General features: G+C 42.8%; 1 protein-coding gene across 1 annotated transcript in view; it reads right to left on the reverse strand.

Annotated features, from left to right (window-relative positions):
* The window catches only part of LOC129866955 (SH3 and multiple ankyrin repeat domains protein 3-like), a 269,385-nt gene that overhangs the window by 198,987 nt on the left and 52,130 nt on the right, over positions 1 to 18,268 (reverse strand). The window contains exons 2-3 of the mRNA XM_055940012.1: positions 11,469 to 11,672; positions 6,853 to 6,924 (exon numbers count right to left, since the gene is read on the reverse strand). Of these exons, the coding sequence (XP_055795987.1) occupies positions 6,853 to 6,924; positions 11,469 to 11,672 (276 nt within the window). The remainder of the gene's footprint in view (positions 1 to 6,852; positions 6,925 to 11,468; positions 11,673 to 18,268) is intronic.

Genomic DNA, 18,268 nt, shown 5'->3' on the forward strand with positions numbered 1-18,268 from the left:
CGCAGTGCTAGAGGCGTCACTACAGACCCTGGTTTGATCCCAGGCTGTATCACAACTGGCCGTGATCGGGAGTCCCATAGGGTGGCGCACAATTGGCACAGAGTCGTCCGGGTTAGGGGAGGGTTTGGCCGGGGTACACCGTCATTGTAAATAATAAATTGTTCTTAACTGACTTACCTAGTTAAATAAATTTACATTTTTGTTTTGAAATAGTAATTGAAATGATTGGCAACATCAAAAGGTGTTGTTAAAAATAACCCATCACCTTCAATGAATGATGGAGATTTTTTGCCCACGATATCATTTAAGGTACTCTAAAGTCTTTTCGGGTGTGTTTTATGTCATTTATCTTTATTTGGTAATATAATATCTTCTTTTTTGTTAAGTTAATCAAAAAATTACAAATTGTACCATTAAGTCAATCAATCAGCAGAGCAGCCTGATTTGCTTTAAAGTTTCAAGTTTAAATGTCACATGCACAAGTACAATGATTTGCTTTTCTTGCAAGCTCCAACACAACAACGCAGTAATCAATATCAATGTAGCGCAAAAAAGAACATAATGTAGAAAAAAAACATACAAGAAATAAAAAGAAGAAATAAGAAGAACACGAGAAAGTAAGAAGATATATACAGGGTCAGTTCCAATAGCATATTTATAATGTGCAGGGATACTGGAGTGATATAGGTAGATATGTACAGGAATAAGGTGACTAGGCAGCATGATATATGATAAACAGAGTAGCAGCAGCGTAAGTGATGATTGTATGTGAGTGTGTACGCGTGGAGTCAGTATAAATGTGTGTGCATGTTATGTGTGTGTTGGACTGTCAGTGTGTGTGTGTGTAGAATCCTGTGAGTGTGCATAGAGACTGTTTAGCAGTTTTATGGCTTGGGGATACAAGCTGTCCAGGAGCCTGTTGATGTCAAACTTGATGCACCAGTACTGCTTACTGTGCGGAAGCAGAGAGAACAGTCTATGGCTTGGGTGGCTGGAGTCTTTAACATTTTTCCGAGACATCCTGGATTTATTTGATATGATTTTATTTGGATATCTTTTAGTCCTCATTTGGACTAATCTTCCAACAGTCATTAAACATTAAAATACACTGTATAAAATGAACACATTCACATAACACACTGTTACAAACAGATATAATACACTAACATATTGACCCGATAAATACTCAGTCTAAAAGATATATTGATTCTTCATCTACCATAGTCCAGCACAACTTGCCTATGCATTACATTTAATTGGTTTTAAAATATTGTTAAAATGTATATATTGAAAGGTTTCTGGTTTGCTCAGTTAAATTAGTAAATTTCTTTATTGCTCTAAATCGAAATGTTATTTAGCCTTTTTCTGTTTTCTGTCTGGATAACACATACGTAGATGGTGAACAATCTATTCCTAGTATTTACTGAATGTCTGTCTCTTACCAACTGAATACAGTTGTGAATAGAGTTTGGCCGTTTTACATGGTGTATATTATGAAATAAAATAAGCATGTTTTTTCAAATATCTTGTTGATTGATGACCAACCAAGAGCATTGCGCATGACTACACCAGAAGAACCACATCTCCACCTTAAAACAATCCTTGCTTCTGTACAATCTGCAGCCTCTTAATTTCACTTGCTGATGCATTTCCACAGATGCAGGTCCCCAGACCTGACTCTCAATTAATGCTTGTGTCATTTGCTGAAGAATATTTCCTGGTAAATATTTAGCTATCCTTCTGATCATGCATGCTCTTTAAATATTTTTTTTTACATAGATGAGTTATTTGAGACGATGATGATAAGCAGTTGTCTAGCTGCACTCCCAGTAGTTTGGTTTCTGCCACTTCCTCAATTTGTACTCCCCCCATATTTAAATTGTATCCCATGCTGTGTTGGCCTTTTCCTAGTGGAACAGACCAACATAACTTTGGTTTTCTGGGTGTTTAAAATAAGTTTGTTCCGGCAAACCCACTCCTTGATATTCTCCAAATCTCCTTGTAAAGCTTGCTGTACTTGATGAACCAATTGTCTTGCTGTATAAATTGTAGTATCATTTGTAAATATAGTAGCTTGAGTTTCAGATAAGGCATAAGGAAGGTCGTTGGTATATATTAAGTAAAGAAGTGTCCCAAGGCAGCTGCCCTGCGGTATTCCACAGTTTAAAGCATGAGGGGAAGAAAATAAACCATTCATATAGGTGGACTGTTTCCTGTCAGTTAGATATGACTGTACCCAATTCAATGCTACCGCCTTATTATACCATAATGCGTTAATTTTGTCAAAATTATTTCATGATCCACCAAATCAAATGCTGCACTAAAATCTAAAAATAGTACACCCACAAACCTGCCATTATCCATAGCATTGAGCCACTTGTCTGTCATGTCAACCAATGCAGTGGTGGTGGAATTGTTTTTGCGATAAGCATGCTGATTGGCTGTAATCAGATAATTATTTTCCATGTACTCCCATATTTGTCTACTCACAATACCCTCCAATATCTTACTGAGTGAAGGGAGTAGACTAATTGGTCGACAATGGGCAGGAGTAATGGGTTCTTTGCCGTCTTTTGGAATAGGACACAGTTTAGCATGCTTCCATACATTTGCAAACATCCCCTTTTCCAGTGACCAATTAAATATGTATTTCAGTGGAGCTGCAATCTGGGGAGCAGCATAGCGAAGTAAAAAATTGTCCATAAGATCATAACCTGTAGATTTACTATTGAGTAATGACTTCAATAGGTTTAACACCTCCTCTACTGACACCATTTGTAGACTAAAAGAGCCGGTCTTGTTGCTCATAATATGATAAGTAATCCATTGGACAATAGCTTGTTTGGAAGAATGTCTGTTTACATTACTGCTCAATAAATACCATTTTTTTGTAAAAAGAATCTGCTAAATTATTGGCAATATCAGCTGATGTTGTTATTGTTCTCCCGCCAACCTCCACACTCGATGGGCATGATGAGATAGATGTACCAAGGAAGCCCTTAACTGTATTCCATACCTTTTTACAATCATTTTTATATTCAATAAAAGCATTGTTGTAAAATAATGTTTTTTTCCTCACGATTCAAATTAACTGCATAATTACGTAATGTTCTATAATTCTGTTCATCAATTTCTAGATCAGATTTGACTGCTAAGACTTTTGCCATATTTCTTTGAGAATAAGCCTCATCATCAATCCATGGAGATGGATGAGCCCCAACTGTACTCTTTCTTACTGGGGCATGACGGTCTATTAACTCAGTGAGCAAATCAATAAAACATTCTGTAGCGTGATTTAAATCATCCTCTAGATAAATCAGCTCCCAGGGTACAGCAGCCAAATCATTTTGAAATAGCTCATAATTAAATGTTAAAACATTTCTCTTGACCACAATCCCTGGGGGTTTCTTTGGAACCTTGGTGTTCATGGTTATGGTCACAATATTATGGTCTGTCCAGCCCACTGGCATCGATCTGGCTTTTAAGCATTGCAAAGGTATATTACAGAAGATCAAATCAATGCATGTGTCTAAACAATGATGCAACTTAGTTGATGATCTAGTAGTATCATTAACCATTTGTTTCTAACCACAGTTATCTGCATATCTCATCAATTTAGTTCTATTCGAATTATTATGATCCTTCCAATTTATATTAAAATCACACAAGATAAATACATCTCTGTTGATATCTGTGGCCTGGTCAAACCCAGTATATAAGTTATCCAGATAGGACACCTTAGAGCTAGGAGGTCTATACACACATCCTACCAATATGGATGCCTGGTGAGGCAGATGTACTTGAGCCATAGTGCCTCTATTTGACATACATTAAGGTCATCCCTCCTCTTAAAAGGTATATGATTCTGAATGTACAGTGCTACACCCCCACCATTCCTATTCCTGTCCCTTCTCAGTAGACTATATCCATACATTTTTATTTGCCCATCATTTACAGATGCATCTAAATGCGTTTCGGTCAAAGCCAAAATATGAATATTATTTATGTTGACCAAGTTAAAAACCTCATGTATTTTGTTAGGAAGGCTACATACTTTAACCTGAGCTATAGGCAACCCTTTCTTTGTCAAGTGGAGATCAACCGAGCATGTATTCGTTATAGATGAAGTTGTCATGATAGACTACAACACACAAACTCAGATTTGAACATTGAATTAAAATAGCCAGCGAGTTACTCTAGAGTCCTGATACAGTTACCCATTGATGTAAAGTTTATCCATCACCATGGAGACTCGTTGATTCAGGCAACACTTTTCCTTCATGATGGGATACATTTTCTTTCTACTTTCATTGATCTCGGTGGGGACGTGATCATTTATTCCAAAATCAGTGTTTCTGAGTTCTCTGCCCCTGTTCTTCGTCATATATTTTTGCTTAAAACCTTTTCTCAATAGGCGGGCGCTGCTTTCACTTCGTAAAAAATCGTGCCCAAATTAAACTGCCTCGTACTCTATTCTAGCTCGTACAATATGCATATTATTATTACTATTGTATAGAAAACACTCAAGTTTCTAAAACCCTTTGAATTATATCTGTGAGTAAAACAGAAATAATTTTGCAGCAAACTTTCTGACAGGAAGTGAAAAATCTGAAATCGAGGCTCTGTTCCAGGGCCTTCCTATTCATTTGCTTGAAATCTATGGATATACATGCACTTCATACACCTTCCACTCGATGTCAACAGGCAGTGGGAGGTGGAATGGGGTGTCTATCTTGATCTGAGGTCGAACAAGAGCTCTTGGAATGACGTGACCCCAATTTCCTTTGTCTAGCAAGGCGCGGGAAGGACATCACCATTGGCTTCTGAAAAGAGTTCGGTATAGACGTCTAATAACTCCGGCTTTGATTTTATTTGATACATGTGATAATATCATCGTAAAGTATGTTTTTTTCAATATAGTTTTATCAGATTATTGAACGTTTATCGGGAGTTTTGGCATTTTCCGTTCTCTGCGTTTGGTGAAGATGGACATCTTTGCGCCACTTGGCTAGCTAAGGTTGCTAATTCGACAGGCGAAGAGGACATTCTAAAACCAAACAACGATTTATTCTGGACAAAGGACTCCTTGTACAAGATTCTGATGGAAGCTCAGCAAAAGTAGGAACCATTTATGATGTTATTTCGTATTTCTGTGGAAAATGTTTAGTTCTATTATCCAGCGTTTTGGCAGGCGCTCTCTTGTTATAACGTAAGCTGTATGTCGTACTAAAGTTATTTTTAAAAATCTAACACAGCGGTTGCATTAACTAGTGTATCTTTCATTTTCTGTACAACATAGATTTTTTAGTAAAGTTTATGATGAGTTATTTGATTAGATTAGGTGACTGTCCAAAATATCTCTGGATAATTTAGTGCATTTTGACTACGTATTCACATTGTAAAACCACGATTTGTACCGCTAAATATGCACATTTTCAAACAAAACATATATGTATTGTGTAACATGATGTTATAGGACTGTCATCTGATGAAGTTTGTCAAGGTTAGTGAATAATTTTATATCTTTTGCTTTTTTTTTTGCAATCGCTACCTTTGCGGTGAATGAATGCGGTTGTGTGGTTGGCTTTTGTGGTAAGCTAATATAATGCTATATTGTGTTTTCGCTGTAAAATATTGTCTGGATTCACAGGATTTTATCTTTCATTTGCTGTACACCATGTATTTTTCATAAATGTTTTATGATGAGTAACATGTTATAAGACTGTCATCTGATGAAGTTGTTTCTTGGTTAGTGACTAATTATATCTCAATTTGGTCGGTTTTGTGATAGCGACCTATGCGGTAAAAAAATTGTGAAAATATACGGTTGAGTCTTTTGCTATTGTGGTTAGCTAATAGAAATACATATTGTGTTTTCGCTGTAAAACATTTAAAAAATCGGAAATGATAGCTGGATTCACAAGATGTGTATCTTTCATTTGGTGTCTTGGACTTGTGATTTCATGATATTTATATGCTAGTATTTACTTGTGGCGCTATGCTAGGCTATGCTAGTCAGCTTTTTTACTGATGAGGATGCTCCCGGATCTGGGATGGTGACCAAGTAGAAGTTAAATTTGTCAAAACATGCAATAATAGCCCGTGGCCTATTTCCAGGCCTATTTCCTATGGACTCTGGAGAAAGTGACATTATGCACAACATCAGTGGGCAGTTTCAGTTGATTTGACATAAAGTCTCAGACAGTGTCCTCACAGCCTCTGCTGTTGTCATTCTCCGGCATCCCTGAAAATATTAGATTGTCCCGCGTTGATCGACACTGTACATCAAGCATGGCTTCTTTAAGTTGTTTGTTCTCCCTTTGCACCACCGCCACCTTGCCATGAATAGAGTCTACAGTACCTATATATATATATATTATCATTTTTTGTGTGAAGACCAATTTTCGGGATGTCTCATGGTCTGACAAACACCACTCTAGGTCTGCCATCTTTTACTGCAGATGTGGAAGTGCGAGAACCGAGAAGTGGATGCGGTAGATTGAGACGCGTCCAAAGCGAACAAATTGATATCTCTATCTTAAACTGATGTATTTTGATGGGGATTTTTTAATTATGTTACTTAGATTGAAGCACCGGTTTGTCAAGGAGTTTAACCTGTCTCCTCCCCTTCATCTACACTGATTGAAGTGGATTTAACAGGTAACATCAATAAGGGATCATAGCTTTCACCTGGTTTCATCTGGTTTCGTCTGGTCAGTCTATGTCATGGAAAGAGCAGGTGTTCTCGGTGTGGAACACAGGTGTGCAGTCTTACCTTGCTTGTGTGTGTGTGTGTGTGTGTGTGTGTGTGTGTGTGTGTGTGTGTGTGTGTGTGTGTGTGTGTGTTCTTACCTTGGTGTGTAGTTTGGAGAGCTGCTTGTCATCCAGGTGCGTCTGTGTGTAGACACGTCTCTTATAGCGGAACTGGGAGAGGAACACACAGAGACCATACAGGTTTACTGGAATAAACCTATATTAGTTAGTTAATTAGTTAGTTAGTCTGCTAGTTCATTAGTAAGTAAATAAAACATATTTAGAGAAAAGTAAGTCTTCTGCCTTCCATTTTCAACTGTCAGAGTGTAGTTAAAAAACTGTAAATCTTGGGGTTGAGAGGTGTGTGTGTGTGTGTGTGTGTGTGTGTGTGTGTGTGTGTGTGTGTGTGTGTGTGTGTGTGTGTGTGTGTGTGTGTGTGTGTGTGTGTGTGTGTGTGTGTGTATCTATGAGAGCAGAGGGTGGTGAGGCTGGAGTAACCTATCACTCATATTTATAAACTCCTTACTTGAGGGAGGGAAGGACTGGTGACTGATCCATTTTATTTCAGAGATTGCAGTAAAGACCACTCTCATACAACTACAGCACATACCTACTCTCATGTGAAAGTGCCCTTTGCCTTCCCTTAGATTACACTCCTAAAGTGCACGCACACATGCACAATCAAATGCATTCACTTTTTTGCTTATTTCCATGCTTCCATTATGTGTGTCCCCTTAAGATCAGGCCACTCGAGATCCAAGGCAGTGTTCAGCATTCATCCAGGTCCCCAGGATGTTGGGAGATGCCTTCAAAGCTGGCCACTTGGGGCAACGGTGAGTGCTATTACCATTAAGTAGGCTTACAACTTGCTAGGATGTTGTGGATGGGGGATGAGTGCATGCCGCGAGTTCTGGCACCGAGGGTCACATGTCAATTCCAGGGTAGAAATCCATCGTAGAAATTTGGCGTTATTTATAACACATTTCAAATTTTGTCAGAAAGTCATTTTAAATTCAAGTTAAAGTGTACTGTAAGCTAGCTAGCTAATGTTAGCTGGCTCGCTAGCTAAAGTTATGTGTATGATCTGTGTAGTAATATTATTTGTATCTCATAGCTATTTGCATTGCTAGTTATAGCCTAATGTTAGCTAGCTAACATTAAGCATGGTTGGTTAGATAACCTGCAGAATGTGGTTCATTGTTTAGCTAGCTAGCTACATGTCTAAACAAAAGACTCCACTATGCAAGTAACCATTTCAATAGAATGTTCATGATGTCACTAAGACAACTGTCAATAGATGTAGCAAGTAAATTTGCTCTGGCTATCTACTCTGATTTCAGATCACTCTTGTCTGAGTGTGCCAGAGGGCAGAATAACTGACAAATTTACAAACGCTCAACACCCATTGAATATGACCTGTGTCAATAAACGTAGGCAAAAAAGTGCAACTAAATTGTTGCCAGCAGCACAGTTGCAGTCACCAACGCTCTGGATAACATAAAAACAGCCTAACCAGCTCTGCTAGGGCGAGTAAAATGGTCAGATTGAGCTGTTCTCTCATTTGTGTCTGGAAGTAGTTAGCAAGCTAGCCAACGTTACCTAGTTAGCTTGGGTGCTTGAGTGCTGTTGTTAGGTCAGAACGCTCGGATCAACCCTACTCCACGGCCAGAGCGTCCAGTGTGTGCTCTGAACGCTCAAATTTGCCAATGAACAATCTTACAAGCTCTGAGTTTACGAATGCCCAGAGCGCACTCTGAGCACACTTTGGCACTCCAGATTAAATTTATGAACACACCTGTAGTATAAACCAGCCTTTAGTCTTGAAATCTTTGGTTGTTTAGTACATGGCCTCACATGTGAGTCCATAAAGAGATGGGTGGAGCTAAGGCTTTGGAGGGTGTGAACGATGCTGAATGCGTGTAGACAAAGAAGAGCTCTCCAGTAGGTGTGTCAAAATATTGAAGGGACATTTCCTCAAAAGTGGTTTATCAACATTCAAAGCAGAATTACTTTCTCATTGTTCCTCAACTGTAGTGTATGATATACAATTTTCTAGCTCGGAGTCTCTACTTTTTGTGAGGATCGACGCTGGAGACAGGAAGCAAGTACAGGGAAAACATTGAATAAATTATGGACATGAAACAGGACAGGAACAGCGTCTGTACAGGGGACAAAGTAACGACATCAAATCAGACACAGGGATCAAACAGAGGAAACAGATAGATAAAGGGGAGGGATTCAAATAATGATGGAGTTCAGGTGGGTCCAATGAGACGCAGGTGTGCGTAATGAAGGGGTCGGTTGTGCATAATGATAGGCAGTAAGGCACTCTCGAGCGCCAGAGTTTGAGAGCGGGAGCAGGCATGACACTTTCATCCAATGTAAAAAACTAAATTTCAAGTTTGCTACATAAGACCAAATTGAGCCGGTAAATGTACCGCCGTCCAATCTGCAGTAACTGCGTGATGCTATCCCTTCAGCATGGACCAACATCCCTGTAGAACATTTCTGACACCATGTGGAATCCATGTCCTGAAGAATTCAGGCTGATCTGGAGGCAAAGGTGGGTCCAACCCGGTACTAGATGGGTGTACCAAATAATCTTCCTAACCCTGGCAGTCATTCGGAATGCAGATTGCGGCTGAATGAAAGATCCAGTTGTTGGACTGTTAGACCTCACTTTGCAAGCCAGCAAAATGTGACTTGCTGCTGGTTTAGCAGGTGACCAGTGTCCAAAATACTGCGAAGGCTGATCACCAGCAAAAACACAACAAGGGATGGTCACCAGAAAAAAACACAACAAGGGATGGTCACCAGAAAAAAACACAACAAGGGATGGTCACCAGAAAAAACACAACAAGGGATGGTCACCAGAAAAAAACACAACAAGGGATGGTCACCAGAAAAAACACAACAAGGGATGGTCACCAGAAAAAAACACAACAAGGGATGGTCACCAGAAAAAAATCACAAGGAAGGCTGGTCACTAGCGAAAACACAACGAAGACTGGACACCAGCAAAAATACATGCCTGGATTCAAGCCTATGCTGATCTATGCTGTTTTTTTTCATCAGGGATGGATCTTCATGAGAGACAAATACCATAAACCATGGCCCTTGGCTTACTGTACACACACAGACATACACACAGACAAACACGGGAGCACACACCCATCATACACACATACACACAGCATAGCCCTGGGTAGTTAGATATTTCTAAATGTGCAGGGCCTCTCACATAGAGTTAAATAAAACACCAGTCAGTTATGACTGCCTGACATACAGTACACACAGACACACAGCTACATACCATACTATAAAAACACACAGACAACCACAAGCCAGAACAGCGTCAATGTACCTTGGCATAGATTCTACAAGTGTCTGGAACTCTATTTGAGGGATACGACACCATTCTTCCACGAGAAATGTAGTAATTTGCTGTTTTGTTGATGGTGGTGGAGCACTCTGTCTCAGGTGCCACTCCAAAATCTCCCATAAGTGTTCAATTGGGTTGAGATCTGGTTACTGAGACGGCCATGGCAGTGAATACTCGTGCCCTGTGGATGTGGGGCTTTGTCATCCTATGGGGGCATAGCCATGGTAGCCAAAATAATGGCCTGCACACCACATGACCCTAAGCATGAGGGGATGTTAATTGCTGAATTAACTCAGGAAGCACACCTGTGTGGAAGCATCTGCTTTCAATATACTTTATTATTTTGTCAGTTACCTGTATATACCACAAAACTCTCTTATTAACCAGGCACAGCGCCCTTGGAAGCTAGGAATAATATTGTGCCCGTTGTAGTATGAGGAATACAATTAGACATAAGGAAGTTGTCCTTTATCACCAGGGTGGAATTGTACAACATGATTTCATCATGCCACAGTACAACCCTTGGGCTTTCTCCAGCTCCATCATCCCCCTGACTTCAGAACAATTCTACCTGCATCGAAGATTTTCCTGCAGACATTCTGCTACTTGAACAAGATACAACTACTTGCAACAACAGCATCTAGCCTACTGTTGCTGCATCCTTGACATCTGAAGAAAACACTCAATCTGTATTTATAGGGAGAAACATTGCACTTTGCTCACGAGAAACAAAAATATTACATTTTCAAAACCCCCAGGAATTAAACATTTGTATTCAAACAATGTAGGCTGACTTTTAATAAATCAAATAATGGATTGTATAATCAATTCACTGGAGAAGGTTGGAGTGCACTCCAGTGAACTCTCTCTATATCTAGAATCCTGTCAGAGAGAGATCTAATGACGTTTACTCACTGTAAAAACACCACATCTTCACATTGGCTGTGTTTTTATATAATCCCGAACCATGATCGACACAGGCTACACTGAACTGTTAGAGATGACATCTGGCAGCTGAGAACACTGCTGTCAAGAGTGTGACTATCTCTGCTGAGTCTCACGCACACACATGTGCACACATATCTAACTCACAGAACAGAGTAGATAATTGAATGATTGACAGGTGATATCCGGCTCCTAATGTTTCGTCTCTCATGGGAGAAGGCATATGATAGCAATACCATGACAGCAACAGGACAGAGAACATACACCCCAACACACACACTCAAGCACATACGCACGAACAAACAAACATTCACAGACAACACATACTAATACGTACCATAAGACACACATAGAAAGAGTATGTTAATGAGAGAGGGTGCAGGCCTACCTCCAGGTATGGTACAGGTGTAGCAGAAGGCAGTGGGTATTCCTTCAGCTGCCTCTCCTCGTCCAGGAACTTGCCAGCCTTTCCATTGTGAGCTGGCTGGAAGAGGCCGTAGTTCAGCACGTCCTTCAGGCTGTGGTTCAAAGTACACAGGATACGCTGCTTAGACAACCAGATAGGAGCGTCCGCATCGAACTTCATACATTTCTGGAGGGAGAGAGGAGAGAGCAGGGGAACGTTAGGTGTGGCTTGTGATACAGTATGTGTGTGCATACCCAAACAAATTAAAACACACTTTAACACCCCACTGCACAGACCGCAGTGCAGAGCAAAGTAAAGGAAAGAGGAGAGAGGGAGAGAGAGCATGCACGCCTTATAATGAACTAAATAATTCCCAGTTATCAAATGTAATGTAATCATTGATCAATTATTTCCTGCCATAGAGAACAAATCACAAGGATGGTGTTAGAAACCCTTGACCAGAGAAGAGGTTGCAGCAACAGACTCATGAACTCCCACCTCAGGCCCCTATCTTGATACATTATGCATGGTCTCAATGTTAACTGAAGGTTTTGAAGTGTCTGGCTCAAGAGCAGGTCTGAAGTCAGCTGTGCCATACAGTATTTAGGATATCAGTGACCATCTGATCAGCATGTTATTTCATAGGTTTTATTCCTAGTCATATACGATCCTAGTCATACTACAATCCTAGTCATACTACAATCCTAGTCATACTACGGTTTCCAAAAGGGTTCGTTGTCTTGATTTGAATAACTCTTTTTGGAAGACAAGGGGTTTTTGTACGGGAAATGGTTCTACCTTTAATTATACAAACACAACCATATTTTTTACACTTCATATGTTGACAATCTACACATTCTTTCATGCTTAGGACATTTTGAACAGCATTTAATCATACGCATGTGTTAAAATTGTGTTCAAATTGACTATTCAACTTGAAACATCCAATATAATTCCTACTTTGAGACGAAAAGTGATCCTGGATCAGCGGTCATAGTCTTGGATACCTTGTAAATATAGGCCCAGAAGTGAGCAGCATATAAAGAGGATGGTGAAGTGAGGATGAATAATCAATCTACCAGTATTTCCCTGGGTTAGTTATGTCTAAGAAGGCTATAAAGGAAGCGTGGAATTCCTAATTGACCATACTGCCATAACTAAACGGGAAAAAATATGTAAGAGAGCTTCTCTGGTGGCACAGGTTCAAACTGCACATGAGCAGATTGTCAACATATATGAATTGTAAAACAAATATGGTTGTGTCTGTATGATTAAATTCTGTTCAAATGTCCTATGAATGAAATTAAAATGACATGCATATCACGTTCAAATGTGAATTGCCATTAAATCTGGTGAGAAACATAATGGGGATGTATTCCAATCTGCTTTAACATAACATTCCATTGATGTTCACACAATATACATTTTACCTTCTTTTGGAGGTCTTTAGAACATTTCAAGATCATTTACAAAATTGTATATATAAGTTATATCTAATATTACCACACATTCTCAGCATGCAAATGTGTAGCTCCTTAAACCTAAAACAAATATGTTATGAACGACCATAAAAACTGACTTCATTGAAAATTGTGGAACATTGTGGGAATGTTCTGTGCAACCTTCGTGAATATCACAATAATATTCTTGCAACACCCATAACTTAAATACATGCTCTGAGAACTTAGACCAGGTGTTCTGTCAACGTTCTTACAACATTACAGGAGTGTTCTGTGCAACCTAACTTAAACATTGTATGATTGTCTTCACAACTGAGCATATTTATTGTTTTGGGAACCTATCTTTTGTAATGTACCCACACTGTTCACATAACCTAATTAAATGTTCTGGTAACCTTTAACCCTCCTGCTGTGTTCCGGTCGAATTGGACCGATTTACAAGTTTTCTCTCCGAAAAATGTAGTTCATTTAATCTGATTGTCATAAGGTTCCATGACTTTGTCCACACAGGGCATCTGAACACACAAAACACATTTGATGATTTTCATTCAATTCTGTGGTGTTCCCGGTCAAAAATGACCAGTCATTAGAAATGAATGGATGAGACTACAATTAGTGTATAAAATTGAATTCAGGCACATGACCATTCATCAGATGGACACACTTCCTCTCCCAGACCCCCACATGCATGTGTGTTTGAGCACACACACACACACACACACACACACACACACACACACACACACACACACACACACACACACACACACACACACACACACACCTCACTCTCCTTCTTTGCTTCCATGGCAACCCCCACGGGAATGTATATATTGGGGGAAAAAACATGAGAAACAAGAATAGGAAATATGAAATACACAATAAAGTAAGTAAGTAGGTAACCATACTATATATAGGAAATATTTAAAAAGTCAGTTCCAATACCATATTTACAATGTGCAGGGATACTGGACTGATGGAGGTAGATATGTATAGGGGTAAGGTGACTAGGCAACAGAATATAAGATAAACAGAGTAGCAGCAGCTTGCATGTGAGTGGGTGTGTGGATGTGTAGAGTCAGTATAAATGTATGTGCATATTATGTGTGACTGAGCAAATGATGCAGAGAGTGTTTGTGTGTGTGTTGGATTGACAGTGTGTGTGAGTACGTAGAGCCCTGTGATTGTGCATAGAGACAGAGCAAGATTGAAATAAAAGGTCTATAAAGATACAAGGTTAACTCAGATAGTCCGTGTAGCTATTTTGTTAGCTATTTAACAGTTGTTTGCTTGGGGATAGAAGCTGTTCAAGAGCCTGTCGCTATGCGATCGAGGGCGGTGCTATTGCCATACCATGCAGTGATGTAGCCAGTCAATACGATTTGAAGGCCCATGCTACACTTTTTCAAACTCCTGAGGGTTAAGAGGCACTGTCGCACCTTCTTCACTACTGTGCATGTGTGCTTGGATCATTTAAAGTTTTTTAGAGACCTGGACACCGAGGACCTTGAAGCTGTCTACCTGCTCCACTGTCGCCCCGTCTATGTGGATCGGGGCATGCTCACCCCCCCATTTCCTGTAGTTCACGTCAGCTTCTTATCCTTGCTGACATTGAGAGAGGTTGTTGCTCCGGCATCACACTGCCAGGTCCCTGACCTCCTCTCTGTAGGCTGACTTATCGTTGCCGGTGATCAGGCCTACCACCATTGTGTCGTCAGCGAACTTGATAATGGTTTTGTAGTTGTGCGTGGCCACACAGTTGTGGGTAAACAGGGAATACAGGAGGGGACTAAGTACACACCCCTGTTGGGCCCCTGTGTTAAGTATCAGCGTGGCTGAGGTTATGTTGCCTACCCTCAACCACCTGAGGTTGGCCCGTCAGGAAGTCCAGGATCCAGTTGCAGAAGGAGGTGTTCAGACCCAGATTCCTAAGCTTGGTGACAAGCTTGGAGGGGACAACAGTGTTGAACGCTGTACTGTAGTCAATGAACAGCATTGTCACATAGGTATTTAAAGAACAACATTTTCACAAAGGTATTTAAAGAACAGATTAAACGTGCTTTAGGAACTTTCTTGCAACATCAGATGAATGTATTATACAAACGTTCTATAATAATCTGCACGACTGGACAGTTTTTGGTTTGCTGGGAAAAATATATAGAAAACAATAATAACACAAGGAATAAATACACAATGAGTAACAACATCTTGACTGTATAGACGGCATACCAGTACAGAGTCGATGTGCAGGGGTACGAGGTAATTGAGGTAGATATGTAAATATTGGTAGAGTAGTCCGGGTGGCTATTGGTTAACAATTTAGTAGTCTTTTGGCTTGGGGGTAGAAGCTGTTCAGGGCCTGTTGATCCAGACTTGGTGCATTGGTACCTCTTGCCGTGTAATAGCAGAGAGAGAACAGTCTATGGCTTAGGTGGCTGGAGTCTTTGACAATTTTTAGGGCCTTCCTCTGACACCATCTGGTATAGAGGTACTGGATGGCAGAAAACTTGGCCCCAGTGATGTATTGGGCCGTGTTCCCTGCCCTCTGTAGCGCCTTACCGTCGGATGCCAAGCAGTTGCCATGTCAAACGGTGATGCAGCCAGTCAAGATGCTCTCAATGGTGCAACTGCCCATGCCAAATCTTTTCAGCCTCCTGGGGGAAGAGGCATTGTTGTTCCTTTCTCATGACTATGTTGGTGTGTGTGGAACGTGATAATTCCTTAGTGATGTGGACAACAAGGAACTTGAAGTTCTCTACCCGCTCCACTACAGCCCCGTCAATATGGATGGGGGCGTGCTCTGCTCTCTGTTTCCTGTAGTCCATGATCACCGCTTTTGTCTTGCTGACGTTGAGGGAGAGGTTGTTGTCCTGACACCACACTGCCAGGTCACTGACCTCCTCTCTATAGGCGGTTTCATCCGGTTGACATGGAGTTTTTCATAGGAGAGACAGTAGACCTGCCATGTCTGGGAGCAAGAGGGGGTGACAACATGAGAGTTAAATGGTTTCAGTGTGACAGTCTTTCATGCACCAAGCTGAAGTTGACTGAGAATAGCTTCTTTCTCTGCACCACCAACTTGACCAAATATGACCTGGGTTCTTACTACAAGTGCTTACTACAGAATGGAGAGCATGCCTTAGCCATATGTTCATACCATATGTGGAACCTCACACAGATTTTCCTCGCTCAGTGGGAGAGGAAGCTGTGCAGTCCTACTTTACTTTAGCAATGGAGTGGAAGAAGAGAGAGAAGAGGGAGGAAGAGTGAGGAAGAGCGGAGAATGAAGGAGAGAGGAGAGTTGTCACGATCGTCTATGGGTGAGAGAGAGGACCAAGGCGCAGCGTGTGCAAAATACATTCTCTTTTATTAAGAGAAGGGAAAACACGAAACGAACACTGAATACAAACTAAACAAAACAACAAACGACCGTGAAGCTAAATGACGAAAGTGCATAGACAAACAACAAACGTGCAGCATAGACAATTACCCACAAAACCCCAATGCCTATGACTGCCTTAAATGTGGCTCTCAATCAGAGACAATGAACCACAGCTGCCTCTAATTGAGAACCAATCTAGGCAGCCATAGACATACAAACACCTAGACAAGACACTGACCCCTTTACCATACAAAACCCCTAGACAATGCAAAAACACATACCTTCCCCATGTCACACCCTGACCTAACTAAAAAACATAAAGAAAACAAAGAATACTAAGGCCAGGGCGTGACAGTACCCCCCCCCCCCAAAGATGCGGACTCCGGCCGCAAAACCTGACACAGAAAGGGGAGGGTCCGTGGTGGGCCCCATCATGGCGGCGGCTCGGGTGCGGGACGTGGCCCCCACTCCACCATTGTCAATACCCGCTTTGGTAGCCTCCTCCAAATGTCCACCCTCCAAATTAACCCCACCGGACTATGGGGCAGCACCGGACTGAGGGGCAGCACCGGAATGAGGGGCAGCACCGGAATGAGGGGCAGCACCGGAATGAGGGGCAGCTCCGGACTGAGGGGCAGCTCCGGACTGAGGGGCAGCTCTGGACTGAGGGGCAGCACCGGACTGGATGGCGGATCCTGGCTAGCTGGCTGGCTCTGGCGGATCCTGGCTGGCTGGCTCTGGCGGATCCTGGCTGGCTGGCTCTGGCGGATCCTGGCTGGCTGGCTCTGGCGGACCCTGGCTGGCTGGCTCTGGCGGATCCTGGCGGATCCTGGCTGGCTCTGGCGGATCCTGGCTGGCTCTGGCGGATCCTGGCTGGTTGGCGGATCCTGGCTGGCTGGCGGATCCTGGCTGGATGACGGCTCTGGCGGATCCTGGCTGGATGACGGCTCTGGCGGATCCTGGCTGGATGACGGCTCTGGCTGGTCATGGCTGGATGACGGCTCTGGGTGGTCATGGCTGGCGGACGGCTCTGGCTGATCCTGGCTGACGGACGGCTCTGGCTGATCCTGGCTGACGGACGGCTCTGGCTGATCCTGTCTGGCGGAAGGCCCTGACTGCTCCTGTCTGGCGGAAGGCTCTGGCTGCTCCTGGCTGGCTGACGGATCTGGCTGCTCATGGCTGGCGGACGGATCTGGCTGCTCATGGCTGGGGGACGGCTCTAGCGGCTCCTGTCTGGCGGACGGCTCTAGCGGCTCCTGTCTGGCGGACGGCTCTAGCGGCTCCTGTCTGGCGGACGGCTCTAGCGGCTCCTGTCTGGCGGACGGCTCTAGCGGCTCCTGTCTGGCGGATGGCTCTAGCGGCCCCTGTCTGGCGGACGTCTCTGAAGGCTCATGGCAGACGGGCGGCTTTGCAGGCTCAGTACAGACGGGCGGCTTTGAAGGCTCATGGCAGACGGACAGTTCAGACGCCGTTGGGCAGACGGGCAGTTCAGGCGCCGTTGGGCAGACGGGCAGTTCAGGCGCCGTTGGGCAGACGGGCAGTTCAGGCGCCGCTGGGCAGACGGGCAGTTCAGGCGCCGCTGGGCAGACGGGCAGTTCAGGCGCCGCTGGGCAGACGGGCAGTTCAGGCGCCGCTGGGCAGACGGCAGACTCTGGCCGGCTGAGACGCACTGTAGGCCTGGTGCGTGGTGCCGGAACTGGAGGTACCGGGATAAAGACACGCACCATCAGGCTAGTGCGGGGAACAACAACAGGGCACACTGGACTCTCAAGGCGTACTATAGGCCTGGTGCGTGGTACTGGCACTGGTGGTACCGAGCTGAGGGTACGCACATCAGGGCGAGTACAGGGAGAAGGAACAGTGCGTACAGGGCTCTGGAGACGCACGGGAGGCTTGATGCGTGGTGCCGGAACTGGTGGGAATGGGCTGGAGACACGCAC

The sequence above is a fragment of the Salvelinus fontinalis genome, chromosome 12, assembly GCF_029448725.1.
Source record: "Salvelinus fontinalis isolate EN_2023a chromosome 12, ASM2944872v1, whole genome shotgun sequence".
Classification (NCBI taxonomy): Eukaryota; Metazoa; Chordata; class Actinopteri; order Salmoniformes; family Salmonidae; genus Salvelinus; species Salvelinus fontinalis.